The following is a 24,198-nucleotide window of genomic DNA, read 5'->3' on the forward strand; positions in this document are numbered from 1 at the left end:
GCATGTCTCATGGTGAACTTCAATGAAACTGGCCATGAGGAAACAAGTGTTTGCCAGCATCTTGCAATCCAGAGCCCCCCCTAAAAAAAGTGCACAAAACAACCACTGCTGGGACACACAAGTCTGAAATATATTCATTAACTGTCAAGAGGCAAGAAAGTAAATTATGGGTGTTAATTTTAGGTGACAGTTTTCTCCATCCAGGAAAATAATTTAAGCTTGACCACAACTTGGGGTCAGTGACACCACATTTATAAATTTTAGGCAGCTGATGTGTTAAAGGACAGAGTACCTAACTGTAGTGCTGGTTTTGCCAGATTTCAAGGCTAATAGTACCGAATCAGCAGCTGCTCATGACTAGGTTCAGTTTACTACTTCGAGTGAAGGGTCCACAATTCCCTAGTAAAGCCATTTTAAGTACTTTGAATGAAAATAAACAAGGAAGTATTTCCTAGCCCCGGTCACGCATCTAACAATGTCATGTTTAGAACGTCTAGAGGCACAAATAGTAACCAAGTGCAGGCTTTAGAAACACACAAGATTGGGATGTGGGGGGTATAAACAGATGATCAATTTTGTCATCTCAAACCACTGCTTGAAAAATCCATTACACTTCAAGAAACAATACTGCAGATGTTCAGCTCAAAATGTTTATTTAGCCATCCAAATGTTGCTGTAGCTTGCATTATTAGGAACCCATTGACAATTTTGCATTAACGCCACCTCCCCAAGTGAAACCAGATTAACCCACAAGTCATCGAAAGATTGAAGGACAAATTTTCTTCAACACACTGACAATAACAAACACAGACAAGGGTTTTGTTAAGTGTACAGCCTATGACTCCATTTAACTGCTTTTCCCCAAAGTATGTTTGTCAAACAGGTATTCAGCCATCTTGTTGTCTGCACCCATCTTGGACAGGTTGGTGATGTGGTCTCCAAGCTTCTTGATGGCTTCTACTTGCTCATTCAAGTAGTGAGTCTCCAAGAAGTCACAGAGCTAATATGGAAAGAATGACAAATGTCAGTGCTAATCATGCAAAACACATTCAATTTAATAGTTTTACACAGACCTAAAACCAGTGGTCTAGCATAAGGGAAAACAGACTGGTTGATGTGGTGACAGGATTTGGTCCTGAAACCCTAAGTGAAAACTCACATGGGGGTCAGTCTTATCCAAAGCCACCTTGTGCAGATCAAGCAGAGCCTGGTTAACCTTCTTCTCAAGTGCCAAGGCACACTGCATTGCCTCCAGGCCACTGCCCCACTCATCCCTCTCAGGCTTCTGTTGAAGATGATTTTAAAAAAAAGTCAGCTTCTTTGACAGTAAGCATTTCAGATTAACATCAACACAGACTTGTTCCCCCCCCCAGTACATCCATCTTCCTGACCCTGATGTCCTGCAGGAAGCTGTGTCCACCCCTCTTGTTCTGGAAGGAGAGCAGCTTCTGCGCATGCTCGTGCTCCTCCTCACTGCACTCCTTGAAGAAGTGCGAGAAACCGGGCAGAGCAACATCGTCCCGGTCGAAATAGTAAGCCTACAGGGCAAAGATAGAGAAAATGGACAAGTAACATTTCTTGCACCAGACAAATGGTTACAAACTGGACAAGACAAGACTATTAAAGACAAAACACCTGAAACAATGGTTATAGCCTCAGCTTGCCTTGACAAACTGATACACAGGACTCATGTTACAAACATCTCTTCAACTGCATTTTCTGAACCTCCAAGTCCACCTGTGTTGCCACTTCCCTCCATTACAGGACAGTAAAACACAACAGAAAACCCAGTATGAATGCAGAATCACCTCTACCACCGTTTACAGCCCCTGTCTGCTGTTGCTTTTGGTGTTCAACTTGAACTGAAGTTAGTGCTTCATTTATTACAGCTACATCAGACTTTCACAAGTACTCAAATACTATCCATCTATCTATCAAGTTCTGCAGTTACCAGATTAACAAGGACATTACACATGTTGAACATGGTGAATTGGTCCCATCATAGTAAACAGTTTGTTATGTCCTAAGCCTCAAATGAAGTAGTATTTAATTTAAATACACACATACATTAATGCCATCTCCCCACACTGCCCTCCATAGCACCTGACAGGCTGGAGGAACACTACTCTGTCTTGAATGTATAAAGCTGAACTCAACACTGAATAGGAGGTTCTGGACATTTCATTTGTCTTTTACATTTCATTTAAATGCTGTTTTAAGCAATAAAGAGCCCACATTGAACTAGTATCCTATTCACAGCATTCCCTGCATCTTACCCCAGCATGTAAGAATTAAACAGTCATTCTTACAGGAATTTTTCCTAATTTCATTACAGCCAGGATATTACACAATGCAACCTTGGACATTTGCATTAAACTTTCGCTTCTGACGTAGTAGTTGGAGTTACGAACAATTCAAGTTACGACCAGGGTTGGTTGCATAGTTATAGCCCCAGATGCGTTCGGAAGCAAAGTGCACGTGCAGACACGAGTAAAAAGAAGGGACTCACCATGGACAAGTAGGTGTAGTGAGCGTAGAGCTCCATGTTCACCATCCGGTTGATGGCAGCTTCGCAATCCTGGTGGTAGTTCTGACGGATCTGAGAAGTAGACATTTCGGCTGTTTTTGTTTTAGTTAAATCTTACCTAAGCTAGACTTGGACAAATAGCTTTTAAATGGGGGACAAAGGCAGAAGTTCCGTTCAATCACTGTTGAAGCAAGAACTTCTCTCAAAACCCTAAAGCAGTACCTGTAACCTGGTCCCTTCATCTCTATTTAAGGTGTTCATTACGGTGACGTCACCCGCGCGAAGCAAGCTATGACAGCCAATAAGATGTCAAAGTGAAAAAAGGGGCGTGAATTTCCAGGGGAGTAACCAATCGTTTGTAAGGAAACCCAAAACGACTATCCAAGTAATTACTATGTTGCGTAAACAAACAAAAAAGTTGTTGAGATTTGTAAATACTTTCCAATGAAAAATTGGCAGATTCATGACATTTTATTTTATATTTTACAGCCATATTTTGCTGTCAAGACAATTTTGCTGTGAGGTTATGTGCTGTTGTGTAATATGATAAAGGTGCGATTTTCTTGTCTTACCTAAGCTTTCATAGTAATTAAATAATTTATAGAATAAAGGGATCAAAAGTAGTCGTTCTGAAAATACTGAATGTGCACCTTTTCCCTTAGTCCCTTTTTAAAAGCATTGTTAAATACGGAGAAATATACAAGGCAGCAACAGAAATATAATTACATTCACTTCTCTGCAGATAATTTATAGAGTAACTGCAGAGTCATGAATCTATTGTCCTGACAGTGAAAAGTGGTGTTTCAGAAAAATGGTGACTAATATTTTTATTAGACACAATTGTAGTGAAAAGGACATGTTCATTGGAAATGTCATTAAAAAGGAATAATAGCATTTTTGTAGAAGGAAGTGAAATATTCTCTAATAATGCAAAGCATTTTTTCTGTCATACGAAGAAAGTCTTACATTTATTGGTTGGAGTCAATGGGATCATCTCATGAAAATGTAATGTTGAATGTTTGAACGTTAAGTCCTATTTCTGTAGTTGTGTTACTTTCCATATTTCATTGCATAAGTGTTGGGTTTCTTGTTGACTCCTAAGTGGCAGGTTGTTGCTTCATAGTAGATTTCTTCAGAACTGCGACTCCACACATTTTCATTTACATGTAATTGACATTTTCATGTCAATTACACACACACACACACACTTTCAGAACCGCTTGTCCCATACGGGGTCACGGGGAACCGGAGCCTACCCGGTAACACAGGGCGTAAGGCCGGAGGGGGGAGGGGACACACCCAGGACGGGACGCCAGTCCACCACAAGGCACCCCAAGCGGGACTCGAACCCCAGACCCACCGGAGAGCAGGACTGTGGTCCAACCCACTGCACCACCGCGCCCCCCATGTCAATTACATTTTTAAATAAATTTCATTTACATGTACATTTACATTTTCACCTTCTGAGTATGGTTTTTCATTAGTAATACCTAGTAATTCTGCTCTGTCCTGACAATAAAGAGGGACTTATTCATACACTATGCAATAGAAATGGTGGCATCCATTCCCCATAACATAATGATTTTACTTTGATTACATACTAAGAGTAGGGGGTGCAGTGGTGCGGTGGGTTAGACCGGGTCCTCCTTACTAGTGGGTCTGGGGTTCGAGTCCTGCTTGGGGTTCCTTGTGATGGACTGGTGTCCCATCCTGGGTGTGTCCCTTATGCCCTGTGTTGCTGGGTAGGCTCTGTGACCCCGTATGGGACAAGCGGTTTAGAAAATGTGTGTGTGTATGTATGTATGTATATTGAGATTAACTTACACAATAGCTTCTTTTTGTACCATGTGTGGCAGGAAATGAGAATTGGTATAAATGTAATACTTCTGCAACACTCACCATAAAACATGTAATTTTTGTCATTTATTTTTCATCATCTGTTTGTTTCTTGGTTCCTACACTTGTAGGGATATATTACCCCTTACTCCCTAGGCAGTGCGCTGGAAACTGCCTCCTCAACATGACTCAGCACACCGTTCTGTCCCATGGCCTTGGCACTGAGGCATAACAACCTTGTTGCTAAGAAATCAGATTCCGTTGTGACACTCATGCTGAAGACTAGTTCCATCCGAGTCTGAAAAAACTGCTGATCTGACTGTATATGTGTAGCGCGTGCATTCATTTTCATGGACGCGATGGGATTTTTTTGGGTTTTTGTGTGTATGGCTTGTGGTAATTAAAAAAGCTGACTATTAAATTAAGGATGATCACTAAAATGACAAGAATTTTACATTTATTTAGCAGATGGTTTTCTCCAAAGCGACTTCTAATGAACTCTATGTAGTGTGATCAGCCCACACACCCCATTCACCGCGGTGACTTACACTGCTACATGCACTACTTACAATGGGTCACTCATCCATACATCAGTGGAATACACACACTCTCTCTATCACTCACGCGCTATGAGTGAAACTGAACTGTATGTCTTTGGAGTGTGGGAGGAAACCAGAGCACCCAGAGGAAACCCACGCAGACATGGGAAGAACATGCAAACTCCACACAGACTGAGCGGGGATTGAACCCATGTCTTTTTTAATTTTTCTGTTTTCTATTTACCCTGCTTTAAACGGTAACACATAATCAGAAACTCATTTCGGCTTACGACAGGTGTACAGTACATGGCATGCACATAAGCACAGCACTTGAAATCATAAGGTTTCACTGTGCTTCTTCTTGAAATTTCTTTCACTTTCTTCTTATATTTATTACTTTTTTGTTTACTCACTCACTTTTGTTGACCACGTGTGAACAGATTAGGCCCTGTACCTATTGGGGCTGACAGTCCTTTCACTACCTTCTAGGCCACATTCAGAGCTGTGAACTTGATGCACTCAGCTGTAGGAAGATATTACTATTACCCCTTCATACAGCTGGGCAAGTTTTCTACTGGAGTAATTTAGGTAATTTAATTTTAAGTACTTCCCTCAAGAGGGGGGTGCGGTGGTGCAGTGGGTTGAACCACAGTCCTGCTCTCCGGTGGGTCTGAGGTTCAAGTCCCACTTGGGGTGCCTTGCGACGGACTGGCGTCCCGTCCTGGGTGTGTCCCCTCCCCCTCTGGCCTTACGCCCTGTGTTACCGGGTAGGCTCCGGTTCCCCGTGACCCCGTATGGGACAAGCGGTTCTGAAAGTGTGTGTGTGTGTACTTTGCTCAAGGGTCCTACAGCTGGAGGTGCCAACTGAACCCATAGATCCAAAGGCAGCAGCTCTAACCACTATGCTGTCTTCAAAAAATGTAATTTTACTACAGCTTAGTGTTTTAACTAGCAATCCGAGACATATACAGCAAGGCAGAGCTGCGAAATAATAAGTGGGAACTTTTTCATATTTCTTGTCATGCATTCTGGCCTGTAATGAATGCCCAGTATGTGACGCAGCACACAGCCAACTGCTTTATCCCTGTGACTCAGCAAATCCCAGTGCCAAGTTCAGGTTTCATCAAAGGGGACAATTTGAGCACGTGATCGGGAGGGACAAGGATTGTTTTCACCTCCCGTTACCACCGGTTGCTCATGACAGGTTCTCCTGAGTAAGAGAAAGGATGCATTTAATTTTGTGCACTCTGGGAAATAGGGGCTGTCCTCTCTAAGCATCATAAAGAATGACGTTTCTGAATGTATGATATCGAATTGGAAATAAAGAACAGGATTCATGCCGGACGACCGCACCTGTAGCAGGTCAACGGACGGGCTGCACAAGGACGGCCCTAAACGCACCGGTTTGTGGAACCTCATTTGAGCTTCCTTGCCTCCCCCTTGCGCCCCTTGTGCTCTTCTGGCTTCGGCCCGTCCGCATTGTCCCTCGGACCCCGGCTACTGGCTATTTCCCTTTACCGGCATATGTACCTCGGCAACCCCTGCCTGTTCTGGACCATGACTTTGCCTGCCCCTGCACCGCCAGCACAAAACGAAAGCTCACGCACTTGGGTTTGATGCCCTTGTGTGGTCGCCATGACCGTATGTCTGGTATCCTCAAGCAAAATAAACCAAAGCTTTAATACCTTATAATGTTTGATGGCTGATTGTCCACTGCTAATTTGTACATTTACAGCGGAGGACAATGTGCCAGTGCAGAATGGGCTTCCACTGAATAAGTCAAAATCCTGCTTAAGTCTTGTTTCATGTGTTTATCCTGCTCAAAGGGTTAATGGAGTAGTTTATAAAGTAACTGGTTTTTAAATTACTGGAGAGAATTTTTATTTTTTCAATCACCTGTTTCAATTACACAGATGAATAGTTTTTCAATAGCCACAGTTGCACTGACTCCTCATGTTATAAATGGTCAAGTTATGATATTTCAGAGGTACAAATATTTTCCAGGTTTATTTGTTTGTTCACTTGTACCTTTATTTACTAACAGAACTGATCAGAACTCTGTATGTAACTCAGATTGTTTATAACTTCAGCCAAGGTCACAATCAATGGAATCTTAATAATATAGCATAATTCCTCAATTTAATGGGATCAGTTCTATTAAATCTTAAATTTTAGCACAAGAGTTTTTAACATCTGACCCTGTGTGTTATTGTATACAGCATAATTCCTCAATTTATTAATGGGATAGGTTCTGTTATATATGATAAATCAAAAAGTATCCCCAGTATTCTGTGTTCTTTGCGATCTGGATTATTGTGGACAGTTTTGGCTTAACCTTGTACCGCAATAACTAAAAATTAGCTGTAAAACATTTTTGTTTTCATCAGCAGCTTATACAATGCAGGGTCTCAGTGTTCCACTATCCTGTAAACATTGGTATGCTGTGGATGGGACACCAGTTTATTATGTTTTAGGAATACAAAACAATGTTCAAGTCTAACAAAATAATTGTGCCATTTCTCTTATGCATCAGAAAAATGAAAGTGGAGAAGCCAGTGAGTTGCAGTGTAATGGAAGATTGTATGGGGAGAAGGTATTAAAAGTGTTTCACCTTAAATACCAACTGCATGTCTCATGGTGAACTTCAATGAAACTGGCCATGAGGAAACAAGTGTTTGTCAGCATCTTGCAATCCAGAGCCCCAAGAAAAAAAAAAAAAAAAAAAAAAAAAAAAAAAGCACAAAACAACCACTGCTGGGACACACAAGTCTGAAGCATATTCATTAACTGTCAAGAGGCAAAAAAGTAAATTATGGGTGTTAGTTTTCTCCATCCAGGAAAATAATTTAAGCTTGACCACAACTTGGGGTCAGTGACACCACATTTATAAATTTTAGGCAGCTGATGTGTTAAAGGACAGAGTACCTAACTGTAGTGCTGGTTTTGCCAGATTTCAAGGATAATAGTACTGAATCAGCAGCTGTTCATGACTAGGTTCAGTTTACTACTTCGAGTGAAGGGTCCACAATTCCCTAGTAAAGCCATTTTAAGTACTTTGAATGAAAATAAACAAGGAAGTATTTCCTAGCCCCTGTCACGCATCTAACAATGTCATGTTTAGAACGTCTAGAGGCACAAATAGTAACCAAGTGCAGGCTTTAGAAACACACAAGATTGGGATGTGGGGGGTATAAACAGATGATCAATTTTGTCATCTCAAACCACTGCTTGAAAAATCCATTACACTTCAAGAAACAATACTGCAGATGTTCAGCTCAAAATGTTTATTTAGCCATCCAAATGTTGCTGTAGCTTGCATTATTAGGAACCCATTGACAATTTTGCATTAACGCCACCTCCTCAAGTGAAACCAGATTAACCCACAAGTCATCGAAAGATTGAAGGACAGATTTTCTTCAACACCCTGACAATAACAAACACAGACAAGGGTTTTGTTAAGTGTACAGCCTATGACTCCATTTAACTGCTTTTCCCCAAAGTATGTTTGTCAAACAGGTATTCAGCCATCTTGTTGTTGGCTGAATCCATCTTGGACAGGTTGGTGATGTGGTCTCCCAGCTTCTTGATGGCCTCCACTTGCTCATTCAAGTAGTGAGTTTCCAATAAGTCACAGAGCTAATGGGGGAGGGGGAGATGCAGATGTCAGAGCTAATCATGCACAATACATTCAATGTAATGACACTGAAAAAGGAGAAAAGTGAGTAGTACCGGAAATGACAACATTTTTATATTTCCCCACCGACCCCAAATTAATGGTCCAGAACTACAAGGGGGAAAAAACCTCAGTGTGACAAGTGTCCAGAAACCTTAAGTAGAAACTCACATGGGGGTCAGTCTTGTCTGAGGCCACCTTGTGCAGATCAAGCAGAGCCTGGTTAACCTTCTTCTCAAGTGCCAAGGCACACTGCATTGCCTCCAGGCCACTGCCCCACTCATCCCTCTCAGGCTTCTGTTGAGAAGATGGCAAAAATTCAGTTCATCGCTTGACACAGGCAATAGTCAAGGCAGATTAATTCTGGTTTAATTTGAAGGCGTTAGTTTTCTGAAGTCTTTCTGACCTTGATGTCCTGCAGGAAGATGCGTCCACCCCTCTTGTTCTGGAAGGAGAGCAGCTTCCGCGCATGCTCGTGCTCCTCCTCACTGCACTCCTTGAAGAAGTGCGAGAAACCGGGCAGAGCAACATCGTCCCGGTCGAAATAGTAAGCCTGCAGGGTAAAGATAGAGAAACGGAGGGTTAACAAAAAGTAAACATCCTTATCAGTAAGGCTTCTGCTGGATGAGATAAAAGGCACCATGTTTACATAACTATGAAGGGGGGGGGGGGGGGGGGGGGGGGGGGGGGGGGGGGGGGGGGGGGCGGCAACTACACCAGCAAGTAAAGGCTTAGCTCACCCTACTACTACTACACAGGCAACCTGACAGTGTCAGTGCCTGAGGCAACACCTCCTCCCTTGTTGTAATACATCTGAGCAAAGAAGTTATGCTGAATACTCCAGTAAAAAATATCCAATAGTATAAATGGGGAAATAACTATAGGTAGCTTAACACTAAGCTACTTGGGGGGGGGAGCCCCAGTGAATGCTTAATGTGAAAGTGAACACGCACCTTGATCAGAGTTATGATTCTGTCCCCTAACTAAGGAGTTTTTGATGTGCCTTTTTAGTCAATTTGCTTGTCCGACACAGCAAAGTGACCTGCAGTTCCACTTGTCGCCACTGGACGGCAGAAAAGCACTCAGGAGACACCAGGAACTGCGTCATTATGCTGACTGTTTACGAACAAGTCAAAGGCAGTTACGTGACTAAAACTTTTTTTTTTTTTTTTTTATTAAATTGCGATAACAACTCTGCTCCCAACATAAGAAACCGATGTTAATAAGTGATTTTGTACAAGTCAAGTGGATACCACAGTAGCAAAGCCATTTTCTGGGTGTTCCCCCGCCCCACGTATCAAAATGGATCACCACCACCAGCAGCCAAAGAGAGGACCTCACCATGGACAAGTAGGTGTAGTGAGCGTAGAGCTCCATGTTCACCATCCGATTGATAGCAGCTTCGCAGTCCTGGTGGTAGTTCTGACGGATCTGAGAAGACATCTTGGCTGCTTTTTCGTCTTTTATTACGAAAATTATCCGTAGAAAAATATAATCTGCGAAGTTTTATTTCAAACGTCGGCTAAAAGAAGAAGTTCCGTTCAAACACTGTTGAAGCAAGAACTTCCCTCGAAACCCCGGACGATCTGAAATGGCTTCCCAACTTCGTCTCTCCTTAAGGCTCTCAGTTTGGTGACGTCATTGACAAGGAGACGGTTTCCTCAGCCAATAACGTGAAGGAAAAGAGAAAAGGGGCGGAAATGAATAACCAGAACAACCAATCAGTTTTAAGAATGAAACAAGACGATTACCCAGCAGTTGCTTTGTTGAGTAAACAAAAATTATTTTGAAATTTGTAAATAATTTACAGAGTAAACCTGGCAGGTTCGTAACGTAGAATTAAATAAATTAATTTTATGCTATGTTCTCCAAGAATTTCTTCAGCCACATGTTTTCCTCTTTTTAGAGTGCAGTTTCTCAAAAAAACTTATAGAAGCTACATGATTCTCCAAATTTTACAATTATGTTTAAACACCTAAATTAATTGCTTCTAACAACAGTCCACCCAGACTTAGAACTGCTGAAACGATATAGAAGTCAGTCTCTCAAGTGCTCTAATTTAAAGCAGTGTCTTTGCGTTTTATGTAAATGTGGCCCTTTTCCCTTCATTTGTGTCCAAAGGTGCACAATGATACAAATATGAACAAAGTTACATTAATTTCTTCGCTAAACATTTGAAACGTGTAGTTATGGCAGTGCTGTGATTCCTTACTGTCCTGCCACAGTGAAAAGTGGTGTCTGAGAAAAGTGTCGACTGTAAAGTGTTTAATGGACAGACCTTTAGTTAAACTGCAGGGTTTGTACGGATGTCAGAAAGACACATTTTAAGTTCGACACAAATACATCATGATCAGTCCTGCTCTGAATTTGTTTTCCTTCCCCAGGTCAGGGTTGGAGCAGCACGAAAAGAAAATGTCCAGTGAGAGATTCATTAAAAAAAGGAAAAAAAATGTATTTATATTTATTCATTAGCTGACACATTTCTCCAAAGCAACTACAGTGTTAAGGTTACAGTTATTTATCCATTTAAACAGCTGGGTAATTTTCACTGGAACAGTTTAGGATAAGTACTTTGCTGAAGGGTAGTACAGCCACCAGTGGGAATCAAACCTGCAACCTTTGCATCCAAAGCCAGTGGTTGTAGCCACTACCCTACCAACTGTTCCTGTTTGTTATAGGAAATGAAACATTTTCTCACGTTAAAAAACATTTTCATATCCAGTGTGACTTCTTATCGTGTGGTTGGGGTGAACAACATTTGTCTGATCACGTTTTTAATGCGTGTGTGTGTGTTGGAGTACAGCTGTATGATTTTTAATATTTCATTGCATAAGTGCCGGGTTTTCTCTTGACTCCTACGTGGCAGGTTGTTGAAGAGAACATACTGAGGAAAACTATGCGGTGAACCGAAGGCAATATTTCTTGTGACAGGGCACATGGCAAGCTGTTTTCTCACTGTGACTCAGCAAATTCTGATGCCAAGGTCACTTGTTGCCATGTAAGGTAGTTTGAGCAATTGTTACCAAGGCTTCATTATCAAACAGCTCCTCCTTCCCTAAACAGCTTCTGAGGGACCATAAAACCCATTTAACTCTTGAATTACTTTTATTTATTCATCAGACACTTTTGTCCAAAGCAACTTCCAATGAACTCTATGTAGTGTTATCAGCCCACACACCTTATTCATCGTGGTGACTTACACTGCTAGATACACTACTTTGGAACACACCCACACACTCTCTCTGTCACTCACACACTACCGGTGAACTTGAACTGTATGTCTTTGGACTGTGGGAGGAAACCAGAGCGCCCAGAGGAAACCCACACAGACATGGGGAGAACATGCAAACTCCACACAGATTGAGCAGGGAATCAAACTCATGTCCTCTCGCACCACCCAGGCGCTGTGTCACTGTGCTGCCTACATTAACATTTGTTCCTTTAGCAGACGCTTTTCTCCAAAGTGACTTACAATGTCACTACTTTCATATCTTTACCCATTTATATACTGTTTATATACACACACACACACACACACACACACACACACACTGTCTACAACCACTTATCCCGAGCAGGGTCATGGCAAGCCGGAGCCTAACCTGGCAACACAGGGTGTAAGGCCGGAGAGGGGGGACATACACCCCGGACGGGACGCCAGTCCACTGCTGGGCACTCCAAGTAGGACCCGAACCCCAGACCCACCAGCAAGCAGGCCCCAGCCAAACCTGCGGTATTACTGTGCCCCCCCAACCCCCCTTTATACAGCTGGGCAATTTTACTGGGGCAATTTAGGGTAAGTACCTTGCTCAAGGGGGCTACAGATGGAGGTAGGAGTCAAACCCATGACCTTACGGGTCTGAAGGCAGTAGGTCAAACCACTACTTTACCAGCTGTCCCAAAAATACTTTACTGGAAGAATTTAAGGTTCATTCTGACAGTCTGCAGACAGAAATCTGCTCTCTAGATATAAAGCCGAACTGATTTAACACCTTAATATATTTAAGAGCGCAGTGCAGGATGCAAGCCAAAATTACAGGCTAAATCTTGTTTTATGTACTTGTACTACTCATAGGGACTGAAATTAGTGCTGTAGTTTATAAGGTGAAAGAATTTTAAATTGCTGGAGAGAATTTATGTTTTAATTTGCAACCATTTAAATTACATGGTAAATAGTTTTGCGTCGGCCACCATTACACTGACTTCCTTTGACGTTACAACAAGTCAAATGAACCATTTTTCAGAGAGACAGATATTTTCCCAGTTTTTTTATTTGTTTATTTTTAAAAGCATTTTTTTTTCCACTTGCCCATCCATCCATTATCAGTAATCACTTATCCAGTGCAGGATCCAGAGCCTGAACCAGAATTATAGGGTACAAAGCAAGGTAAACTCTGGATGTGAGGCCAGACCCTCTGAAAGGTGTCCTCATGCATCATTTTTAAAAAAAATATTTATATTTGTTTCTGAGTGAACAAACCTGTGTTTTATATCAATAGAGAACAGAAATGTGGGGCTATTTTAACATCTTGCTTTCAGTGTTTAGAAGCTGTCTTGTACGTCATGGATCAATAAGATGAGAAATGTTGCACGTTCATGAAATCAGTCGGCCTACAGCTGATATTGGACTCCTGGAAAATACGTACTTTTTCATGTAACAGACTTACTCAGAAGTGTTTTGCTTATCAGATGATTCTTTGATTTTAGTATATAAATTTGTTACATTTTCCCCATTAAAAATTCACAATTTAATTTCATCTTTCATATTAACACAGCTTGAAGGTAAAGATACTTACAGTATACATTATAGCTATAACAGACTTCCACAGAATGTACACTACAGCAGCACCTGCACTTTTAAGCTTTCTGAAACTGAATAGTGGTAGTATTGAAATGACTCAAGAACCTAGAATGTTAATTTCTTTAAAAGATGTCCAGTTGCATGTTGAGTAACTGAAAGGTAATCAACTTTCAGTAATTAAGCTTAATTTGATTAATCCTTAACTTAGATTCATTATACATTTACAGTACTTTAGAGAAAAGCATCTAAAATAGCAAGATGCCAATTCAGGTGATCCCCCCCCACCACAACAGCAGCACCAGCTCCATGCCAACAAGACAGTGGAGGAGTTTGGACCTTCCCCTTCTGGTGTTCCATGAAAATAAAGCTGTTCTTTTCATCAGCAGATCACCTCTACAATCTTGAGAATCTGCCTCCTACAGCTTTGCTCAAGTCAGGAGAAAAGCCATTACCCATCCTCAATACTTAAAGAACCACAACACAGTAGACATTCAGCTCAAAATGTTTATTAGCCATCCAAAAGCTGCTGCAACTTGCTTTATGTTAGGAACCCATTGACAATTTTGTATTATGTCACCACCACAAGTCATCCAAAACTGAAGGACAATTCTCAACACACTGGCAATAACACAAATATAGACAAGGGTTCAGTTAGGTAGACAGCCAATGGCTCCATTTAACTGCTTTTCCCCAAAGTATGTTTGTCAAACAGGTATTCAGCCATCTTGTTGTTGGCTGAATCCATCTTGGACAGGTTTGTGATGTGGTCTCCAAGCTTCTTGATGGCCTCCACTTGCTCATTCAAGTAGTGAGTCTCCAAGAAGTCACAGAACTATCAGGGAAAGAATGACAAGTGTCAGTGCTAATCATGCACAACACATTCCACTTAATATTGTCAGTGGAAGAATGAGTAGTACTGGACATTTTCAGTCTTCCCCTCAGACTCAAAAAGAAGTCCACAACTACAAGGGAAAGGATGGGTTGATGTGACAACACACTGCAATAACCGTACGTGGAAACACTCACATGGGGGTCAGTGTTGTCAGAGGCCAGCTTATGCAGGTCAAGCAGAGCCTGGTTGACTTTCTTCTCAAGCTCCAAGGCACACTGCATTGCCTCCAGGCCACTGGCCCACTCATCCCTCTCAGGCTTCTGTTGAGAAGATAGCAAAAGTTCAGATCATTGCTCAGACAATAACAGTCACAGCAGATTAATTTAGGTTTAATCTGAGTTTGAGTCTTTCCGACCTTGATGTCCTGCAGGAAGATGCGTCCACCCCTCTTGTTCTGGAAGGAGAGCAGCTTCCGCGCATGCTCGTGCTCCTCCTCACTGCACTCCTTGAAGAAGTGCGAGAAACCGGGCAGAGCAACATCGTCCCGGTCGAAATAGTAAGCCTACAGGGCAAAGATAGAGAAATAGAGGTTAACAGAAGTAAACACGTTTAGTAACACTCCTGCGGGAGTAACGGACCGTAACATGGTAAACGAAGTAGTTCTCCTGAATAATAGGAGCACAGTTACATACACACACGGGAATTGCAACGGTGGAAGTGACCAACTACTAACAATAATGTTTCTCGAAGGCAAAGGAGACGGACTCACCATGGACATGTAGGTGTAGTGCGCGTACAGCTCCATGTTGGCCATCCGGTTGACGGCGGCTTCGCAGTCACGGTGGTAGTTCTGGCGGATCTGAGAAGTAGACATCTTGGCTGCTTTTTCGTTTTTCTTACGAAAATATAATCTGTTTTAAGTTACAGAAGTTTAAAGCAAAGGCGATCTAGAAGCGTTTAAACGTCGGAAAAAAAGAAGTTCCGTTCAATCACTGTTGAAGCAAGAACTCCCTTCGAAATCCCGGACGATGTGAAATGGATCCCCTTTGTTGGTACTTAAGGGTTCCAAATTGCTGACGTCATCGAAAGAGAGCGAGTAGTCAGCCAATAACATGTCGAGAATGACAAGGGGCGGGAATAAACGGTAGCGTTCCACAAAAGAAGCGGTCAGCAATTGTTGTGTTGTGTAAACTAAATATATTATGCGTTCGGAAGAAAAAAAAACTTTTCTTATACAGGAGTATTTCTAAGAGCAGTTTCACGAGATGATTACACCGTCATATTATTTGTTTCCAGACCACGTTTTCAGAGTTTTCTCCTAGGACATGGAGTACTTCTCATTGAGTTCCTATGGAGCTCGTGTATTCGCCTGAAAAAAATAATTCTCTTAACATTTGTTAAACATTACACGCCTGAAACACACTGGCATATTAAAATAAATGTTGGGTTTTTGTGGTGGTCATATGAGTTCATAACCCAGACAGTAAAAGCTGGTGTTTGGGAACATGGAGTGAGAAGTGCTGACTAGTCCAGTATTAGACTTTCATTTCACACAAGAAAGACATCATGGAGCTCATGCTTTTCTCCAAAGCAACTTAGTGTTGAGCTACGTATCTTTATTTACCCATTTATACAGCTTTCTGATTTTTACTGGAGGGAAATTCAGGGGAAAGAACCTCGCTCAAGGGTACTGCACCTGGAAGTGGGATTCAAATCTGTGACCCTTGGGTCCAAAGGCTGCAGTTCTAACCCCTACCCTTCCAGCTGGTCCAAGAGCAGGGCATTAAAAAGACTTTTTTTTTACTTTGAGTCAGACAAAACAAACTTTCCTTCTGTCAGTCCATGTTCAAAGCTTCTGATGGAAAGTTCGGAAACTTGTGAGAGCTTTATAAAAAGTGTCGGAATTTAAATACTTGCTGCAGTAATGTATATATATATAAATATATAGATGATCATGTCTTCATAATACACACACACACACACACACACATTTTCAGAACCGCTTGTCCCATTCGGGGTCGCGGGGAACCAGAGCCTACCCGGCAACACAGGGCGTAAGGCCAGAGGGGGAGGGGACACACCCAAGACGGGACGCCAGTCCGCCGCAAGGCACCCCAAGCGGGACTCGAACCCCAAACCCACCGGAGAGCAGGACCCGGTCCAACCCACTGCGCTACTGCGCCACCACGCACCCCGTCTTCATAATATTTAAATATAAATTATAATGAAACTAATATTAATAAATATTTAAATATATATCCTTTATTCATAATGTTTAAAAGTATTTCACTATCGTCCAAAAGCGTTCATAAATACTTTTATGTACATTTAATCATACAGTGCCAATACCAACATTCTCTGGTGTAATTGTATTTTTTTTAAAGATAAAAATCGCAATATTAGGAAATGTGATCGCTACCATTGTGTGCAAAGTCCACTACACAAAGAGGAAGGAGTCCAGAATTCATGTGAAATTATCAGGGAGATGAACAGGTAAATTTTCAAGGAGAGGAAAATTCAACCCATATACAGTTTTTTTTTTTTTCCAATAAAGTGACATTCAGGCATAGACCACAACAACCAAATATTACTGCTCAATAAATAAAACCGAGGGAAAGGAAGCACAAGTCCTAATAAGTTTCAGATGTATTAGAATCACACCCGAATAAATTTAAGAACATTTGAACATATTAATTGGTGCCGTTGCATTTTGTCCAGAGTGAAAACTTTACCAGTTGCTTTTGAACTGTCTTAAAATTGCTGAATGTTCTACTGGAAAAATCCAGTACCCATATCAGTTGTAAAGCCTACAGCTCCTTGATCTCCTGACCTGTTTTTAGCTGATAAATTTTTAAAGATATGCCCTGTGTAAGCTGCACATCATGGGCCATGAAGACACTGAGATTAAGTGATTTCTTGTAAATGCAGAGATCAGGTGAGCTGAGCTTCAACAAGTGGAACACAGCAGTTTATAGGCACCGAGAACAGGCCTTTTCCCCTCCTGTGTGTGATTATGTCGTTATTTTAGGACACGTTTATTCAAAGCTGTCGCCAAAATGGTCCAAACACAAAAGCGTTCTTTTCAAGAAATGATGACACGTGTTTCAGTACTAATGACATTTTGCTGTGTCCCCGTAAAGTATGTTTATACTTTTTTAAAAGACGAATTAAGAAAAAAAATCTAAAATCAAACACAGCTCTGTTATACTGAAAGAGACCACTGGGGTTTTTTGGGGATATTTATGGATTTCCTGGACGATACAAGGGATGACTGCAATTTGCTGTAATAAAGTGGATGCTACAAAAATTATATACTTACCTTAAAAATAATAGTGTTTTTGTTCTTTATACCAGGGTGTGCAAACTGCTCAGCAATGAACAAGCCATTTTGTGGTACTCAGTGCGTAGTTTCTAACATTATCATAAAATGTTCCTGGCTTTTAAAAATTAATTACTCATAATTTCTTTCTTCATCCCTTCTGTTGTAGAGTCATACATGACTGTGTCCTTTTGTTTTTTTATGACACTAAGAAATATGTCAAGGAATTATCACATGCAAAACAATTCAAGCATGTGACACCGACAGCAGAAAACCGGTTCAGTCTGGTTTTACAAAAAAAATTACGCTGAGGAAGTAATGACCTGACTGAGTACCGACTGTGTGTACAGAAGTGCAAAAACAAATGTTAAAGATAATAAAGTATGTGACCTATATAATTAATCTCTAAGTTGCCTTGGAGAGTAATAAATGAATAAAGGTACTGCAATGTACTAAGCCTATATATATATATATATATATATACACACACACACATATACTTCTTTTAAAAACTTAACTTAAAAAATGTATTTTTCTTGTATCCCATGTACATTTAAGTGACTAATGTTTAGGTTTATGCACAATTAAAGCAACACAAAAACATGAGAAACACCACTAACAAAAAAAAAAGAAAAAAAAAAAAGACTTCCAGATAAAAGCCATTTTATAGAGAAATGGCACATAAAATCACCTCAGACAAATAAGTTGCCCAAGATTTCTTTTAATCATCAAGTAGTCATATTCAAAAAACATTACTAAAATACATGACACCATATACTAACAAGGAGTGGTAGGAAACTATTTCACATTTCAGTACATGGATCAAATCGTACATATAAGCCATCAAGGACAGAAAAATACATTTACGTACATGGTTTTACATTTCTTCCCCACATTGAGTTTTATTTATAACACTGCAGAGAAAAAGTGAGAACATTTAAAGATGATTTCTCAAAAATATTGTACCTCTGTATTGCTTAAATGTGTTCTTGTATCATATGACTGTCTGTATAACACACTCCAGAGTGCGTTCTCACTGTGACTCAGCACATTCTCATCCCACGGTTTGTTCCTTTATCTTCATGACAGTGAGGCAAAGCGGTTATTACTGTACACAGTCTGAGCATGTGATATTGGTAGGGATGACCGGTTTAGTCTGGTTTACAAAAGGATCGCCATTCAAAGTGTAGTGCACTGATGTTAACAACTGATAATTGTGCAAAAAAAATATTTGGTTTTGTAATTGTAAACATCTCAACTACTTGGTTAAGTTCTCTTGACCCATCCAATTTCAGTTGCTGCTTGTCCTGAGCACGACTGTGGTGAACTGAAGCCTATCCCAGAAACACTGGAGGCAGGTATACCCTGGACACCACTCCATTGAAGGATAGCCCCACACACGCACACGCACACGCACGCACTCCCTCACCCATTCACACATCAGAGTCACCAATTCACCCGAACTGCATTTCTTTGGACTGTGGGAGGAAACCAGAGTACCTGAAGCAAACCCACACAGACATGGGGAGAGCATGCAAACTCCACACAAACCCACGTTCTCTCACACCACCCAGGCGCCATGTCACAGCATCACGCAAATTCTATGTATGTCACTTTTATACGAAGAATGAAAAGAAATGCAGAGTAGCAACACCAGTGTTGTACTATAAACTGTTCAATCATAATTTCTGTATAATGGAACTGTCCTCATATTATTCCAAACACGATGAAATCAAGGATGCTGAGAAAATAGACTCCAAGCAGCACAACTGTAAACACTAAAACAAAATGCATCTTTGACTATTGTATTACTACAAGACAAACTTACAAAGTAAAACCTAAAGACTCAGCTTTCTGTTCATGAATACTGGGTTCGCATAAAGCTCAATTTGTAAATTTATATGTATTGTGCTCCTGTTTTTTCGATGGCCAGTTCCCAAAAATAACAGTCACAAGGTTCCAAAAGCTTAGAGTGCCAAGTTACACAGGCACCTGCAAACTGCATTCATAAGAAATCATTTCCATATTATCGCAAACAATTATGATTTTCAGCAGCAGATGGCTTTAAGATTGTTTCACATTATTGAGAAGAACATATTTAGTGTGATCTGGGCCAAAATTAAACCACAGGGTCAAAATCAACAAAGGGAAGTTAAAAATTAACAGATATAAAATGCTGAAAGGGTTTTTTTTTTTTTTTTTTAAATTTACAAAAGTTCTGTTTTCCCATTCCAGTACCATGTCATATGCCACACTAGAACTGTTAGTAAAGCAAGGACTGTGTGGTTTAATTACAGACATTGAATAATCAGACATGTTTATGCTCAATTGCTTTCACTGTATGTGGAATAAATATCAGACTTTCTCCAAACTGCCTTTTCCATTAAACTGACGGGATCTGTGTCAACAGCACAGTGTACCACACCTGTACCTGACAGTAGGAGATATACAAACTGTTAGTTAACAGTTCTGGAATTGGCAACTCATGGCATATTGTGCAGCATTGATAAAACAACTGTAAAAATTATCATAAATAGAAGAATGTGTTAAACTTCACCTTGGACTGTCATTTGAACACTGTCTTTTCAGTTTTAGCTACAGCGTAAAAACCTTTTTACACTTTTTGATTAGCACTTTGTAACATTTACGATTTCATTCCGGAACAACTGCCCTGTACAAGTACTGTCATAACAGGAGAAATTCTTTATATGTAGTTTCAGTTCCTTTGTAGAATGTTGGCAATCAGCTTTGTAGACAAAAGCGTTTTGTAACATTACAATAATACCCTATAATATAAAAACCACATACATTAAATGCATAGATTATAGACTGATCTGGAGCCATAGACCCATTATAGACCCATTTGCCTTTTTAAAAAAACCAAAAATTTTGAGAACACAATAGAAAATATGTTTATATGAATGACTTTTAGCACCTACTGAGTACCGTGATTTACATCACAGGTAACTACTCTAAAGCATTGTAACAAAAGATTGGATTCTGTTCATCCTATCTATGCAGCATTGCCCTACCTGCTGGTTTTGATTGGGAAAAAAAAACAGAACTACAACTTGATCCTCACAGAGTGTGCTTGTCAAACAGGTACTCGCCCATGGCACCATGTGGTTCACTGGACTTGAGGGATGTCAGGCTTCGCTTGTAATCACCTAGCTGCTTGATGACATCATGGCTGTCTGACAGGAAATGCTGCTCCAAAAAATCACACAGCTGGAAAGTGAGACATAAATGCATGGTCTTAAAACCCATTACAGTAATGATACGGACAGAATGAGTAATGAAATATGTGACTTAAGTTGGCATGAAAATTATGTGCTCTTGTACCACAACTTACAAACACAGTTAGGAGGGGAAGTATGTTCATAACTCAAATTGTTCATAGATCCATCCACTACATCACAATCAATAAAAGCTTAATCCCTCAGTTTACTCATGGGTTAGGTTCTGCTAAAAACACCACATAACGCTATAGTAAATAAAAGTGTACTTTAAGAAATTCTAGTTTCATATTCTCCATGTTCTTATATACTGGAAACACTGGGCATGGGATAGGAAACTCAGGATGGGATGCCAGTGTGCTTCATCATATTTCATTAAAATGAAACTGAATTAAGTCAATAAGTCTAGTTTTAAACAGAAAATAAAAAACATATGATGTCCACAACCTTCAAATTCAATTAGTTGTTTTGGTTTATACATCGTAAGCGGTGTCCATTTCTCCTGCACGTCAGATGGCACAAAAAAAATGAAACAGAACAGAAAAGAAAACAAGCTATGGTGTAATGGAGACTAGCTTTGGGAGAATGTATTAAAAAGTGTTTGACCTTAAAATGTGTGTTGCATGCTTCATTTGTGATTGAAGATGACTGAAGAATGGCCAGACGGAAGTGACAGATTGATAAAAAACATGTTTGTCAGCATTTGGTCACTTTCAATTTAATACGTAATATTAATGTAATAAACACATACACATGTTTAATTGTGGGATGGTTTCTGTAAAGTCTCTCATATAAGTATAATTAGTAAAAACATGTGAAACAAAATTGCTCTGGCACAGCTGCAAGATGTTGCACCCCCCAGTGCCATTTGAGTGTTTTTAGTGTTTGTTTCCCCCCCCCCCCCCCCCCATCTGAGTATGCTTTGCTGCCAGCTAATGGTGGAAAGTGAAATGAAGCACACTTTGGCTGTACAACAGAAACATTTTAGAAAATACAACTATGAAGAAAATGCAATTTAAATATATTATATATATATATAAATTAACTGGCAATTGATTGCATCTTCGAAAATAACTCTGGGGTTTAGCCTGAGAAAACTACTAGGTAGAAGTGTAAAACAAGCTTGTAGACGATACAAAAGGGCTACACGAAGAAAATGTGCTTTCACTCACATGTGGATCATTGTGAGTGTTTGCTCTGGAGTGCAGTTCCATTATGGCCTGATTGAGAGACTTCTGATACTGCAGAGAAAATGAGACTGCATCCAATCCCCCTACCCAGTCGTCCCTGGAGGGCTTCTAATACAAAGTACACATCAATTGAGAAATCAGGTGAAAATGGTGATCATAACTTTCTATAAATGTGAAATACAGGTAAAACAAGTCTTTATTTAAATTAGCTTTATAAAACTGGAAAAAACTGAAAACTTACTGCAATGGTCTGAAGCAAAATTCGACCTCCTCTCATGTTCTGATACCCCAAGAGATACTCTGCTTGCTCTCTTTCCTTTATAGAGCGGTCAAGGAAGAAACGGGAGAAGCTGGGGAGGGCTACATCATCCCTGTCAAAGTACATGCCCTAAAAATATATGAAAAAGGATTATATGCACATACTATAGTATATATATTATGTTAAAGGGCATGCATGCCAACACATTATGTGAAACAATCTAGGAAGGAACACAGAGACAGTAAGCTGTAATACCATGCAAGCAACTAAGAGGAGTATAAATTCATACAAACAAAAAAAGAAACCAGAGGAAAAAACTATGTACAAACTGGGCTTACTAGGGAGAGGAACGTGTAGGATGCAGTGAGTTTGATGTTGACCAGCTTGTTGATCTCAGCCTCATTGTCAGGGTGAAGATTGTGTCTGACTGCAGACTGCATTCCTTAAAGAGAATGAAAACAAACTCACTAAATACACACAAAAAAAATCAGTGGGATAATGTTTAAAACATTACACAGAACATTAAAAATTTAGCACACATTTAACTCAAGGAAATACGGACTAAACTGCTATCATTACTAACACACAACATGAGGTAAATAGTCCTTGAGCAAAACCCATGGCTGTTTTCTTATGCTATTACATTTACATTCATTCATTTAGCAGATGCTTTTCTCCAAAGCCACATACTGTACATCTCACAGCAAAATACAATATTCCATGGAAAATACTATTCAAGTAAAGCTTCCAGATCCAAAAGTGCTCAATAGTATTCAGCAAAATAATTCTATTTAGTCAACTGTAGTCTTGTCTAAGAGTTATTGCTGCAAACAGTCCTGCACTTCCTTAGTTAATATACACTCTAAACTAAGCTATGCATTTATTTTCTTTTTTATCCCATCAGTTCCACTTTGCTTGTTCAGTCAGCTTTGCAAAGCTGGAGCTTATGGCTGGCTACAAAAATAGTTACAAAATACCTGTCTATTATGCATTCTTAGCAACTGTTCAAGTGAAAAGCAGTGTAATAGTTTGTTTGTAGCAGCCAGATTTACATGAGAAACAAAGGTGGATCTGCAATGCACAGTCTGTAGTGTATCCAATAATCTAATTCAATTTTCTCGAAGTATGAACACAAGACAAGTGTACCCATCACGTGTTCTGTTCCATCAGTGTGTACATAAGACTAAGTGCTTGTACATGTATATAGTGACGGTTACTGGGTGGGTACTGGGTTAATACTGTGATGCAGGAAATACAAGTAATAAATATCGCTTCGGGTGAGAACTGACTGTTTTTGAGAGTGACACAACATGCAGAAGAACGCGGAGAAAGCAAAAGCAGAACTTCCGCGTTTTCAGCGGAACATGCGAGAAGGACAAGGTTTCGATATGAGTACATTTTTATTTATAAAATATAAAAAAATAAAAACTATTTCGGAGGTGAGAGTGTAAAAAAAAAGTGTAGTCACACTGACTGACACTCTCTCTCTGACGACCGTTACACGGCAAAATCCAGCGCTCCTTTCCCCCTTCCTGTGCCTTATAAATGACTGACGTCATTAAATAAAACAAAGCTAAATCACATATCTATTAACTATACGTTTAAATGCGTTTTACGTACCTTTAAAGAGAGTGCTTGATTTTCTTTGGTTACTTATCAGGAAAATCCCGGAACCTGAAACCGGAAACCAAAACCAGGATATGACGCAGTTAATTGACCGCTGATAGCCGCCAATGGCAACATCACTTCCGTTCAAGGGCCACGTCAGTAAACCATTTATGGAGTTATAAAAGGTTAATAAGCTAAACACACTGCATTTTCCTCTCTTTTTTGTTCCAGTGTATAAAAGCAGACCTTTATTTGAGTTTCTGTCTTCAAAGTACTAATTTTCATAACACCATTTACCTATTCTTTTAATATTTCACTATGTAGAAAAGGCTGCACGTTAAATTAAGCAAACGTCACAATTAGAGATAAAAATTCATT

At 40.1% G+C, this 24,198-nt stretch overlaps 4 protein-coding genes across 4 annotated transcripts; all 4 read right to left on the bottom strand.

The window, feature by feature from the left end:
- Nucleotides 1-636: 636 nt before the first annotated feature.
- On the bottom strand, nucleotides 637-2,762 carry LOC114909208 (ferritin, middle subunit-like). Its single transcript, XM_029246913.1, has 4 exons — nucleotides 2,510-2,762; nucleotides 1,392-1,538; nucleotides 1,160-1,285; nucleotides 637-1,000 (listed from the first exon to the last, which is right to left on the bottom strand). Exons 1-4 carry the CDS (start codon nucleotides 2,612-2,614, stop codon nucleotides 848-850), a joined length of 531 nt encoding a protein of 176 aa, XP_029102746.1. The 5' UTR covers nucleotides 2,615-2,762; the 3' UTR covers nucleotides 637-847.
- A 5,409-nt stretch (nucleotides 2,763-8,171) lies between these two features.
- Nucleotides 8,172-10,198, bottom strand: LOC108923953 (ferritin, middle subunit). Its single transcript, XM_018735033.2, has 4 exons — nucleotides 9,917-10,198; nucleotides 8,982-9,128; nucleotides 8,747-8,872; nucleotides 8,172-8,538 (listed from the first exon to the last, which is right to left on the bottom strand). The coding sequence occupies exons 1-4, from the start codon at nucleotides 10,016-10,018 to the stop codon at nucleotides 8,383-8,385; spliced, it is 531 nt and encodes a 176-aa protein (XP_018590549.2). The 5' UTR covers nucleotides 10,019-10,198; the 3' UTR covers nucleotides 8,172-8,382.
- Nucleotides 10,199-13,866: 3,668 nt separating this feature from the next.
- On the bottom strand, nucleotides 13,867-15,266 carry LOC108923957 (ferritin, middle subunit-like). Its single transcript, XM_018735038.2, has 4 exons — nucleotides 14,978-15,266; nucleotides 14,624-14,770; nucleotides 14,403-14,528; nucleotides 13,867-14,208 (listed from the first exon to the last, which is right to left on the bottom strand). The coding sequence occupies exons 1-4, from the start codon at nucleotides 15,080-15,082 to the stop codon at nucleotides 14,053-14,055; spliced, it is 534 nt and encodes a 177-aa protein (XP_018590554.2). The 5' UTR covers nucleotides 15,083-15,266; the 3' UTR covers nucleotides 13,867-14,052.
- Nucleotides 15,267-19,043: 3,777 nt separating this feature from the next.
- LOC108923956 (ferritin, heavy subunit) lies at nucleotides 19,044-23,903 on the bottom strand. Its single transcript, XM_018735037.1, has 5 exons — nucleotides 23,833-23,903; nucleotides 22,551-22,654; nucleotides 22,195-22,341; nucleotides 21,936-22,061; nucleotides 19,044-20,755 (listed from the first exon to the last, which is right to left on the bottom strand). The coding sequence occupies exons 2-5, from the start codon at nucleotides 22,650-22,652 to the stop codon at nucleotides 20,606-20,608; spliced, it is 525 nt and encodes a 174-aa protein (XP_018590553.1). The 5' UTR covers nucleotides 22,653-22,654; nucleotides 23,833-23,903; the 3' UTR covers nucleotides 19,044-20,605.
- Between the last annotated feature and the right edge of the window lie 295 nt (nucleotides 23,904-24,198).

The sequence above is a fragment of the Scleropages formosus genome, chromosome 20, assembly GCF_900964775.1.
Source record: "Scleropages formosus chromosome 20, fSclFor1.1, whole genome shotgun sequence".
Taxonomy (NCBI): Eukaryota; Metazoa; Chordata; class Actinopteri; order Osteoglossiformes; family Osteoglossidae; genus Scleropages; species Scleropages formosus.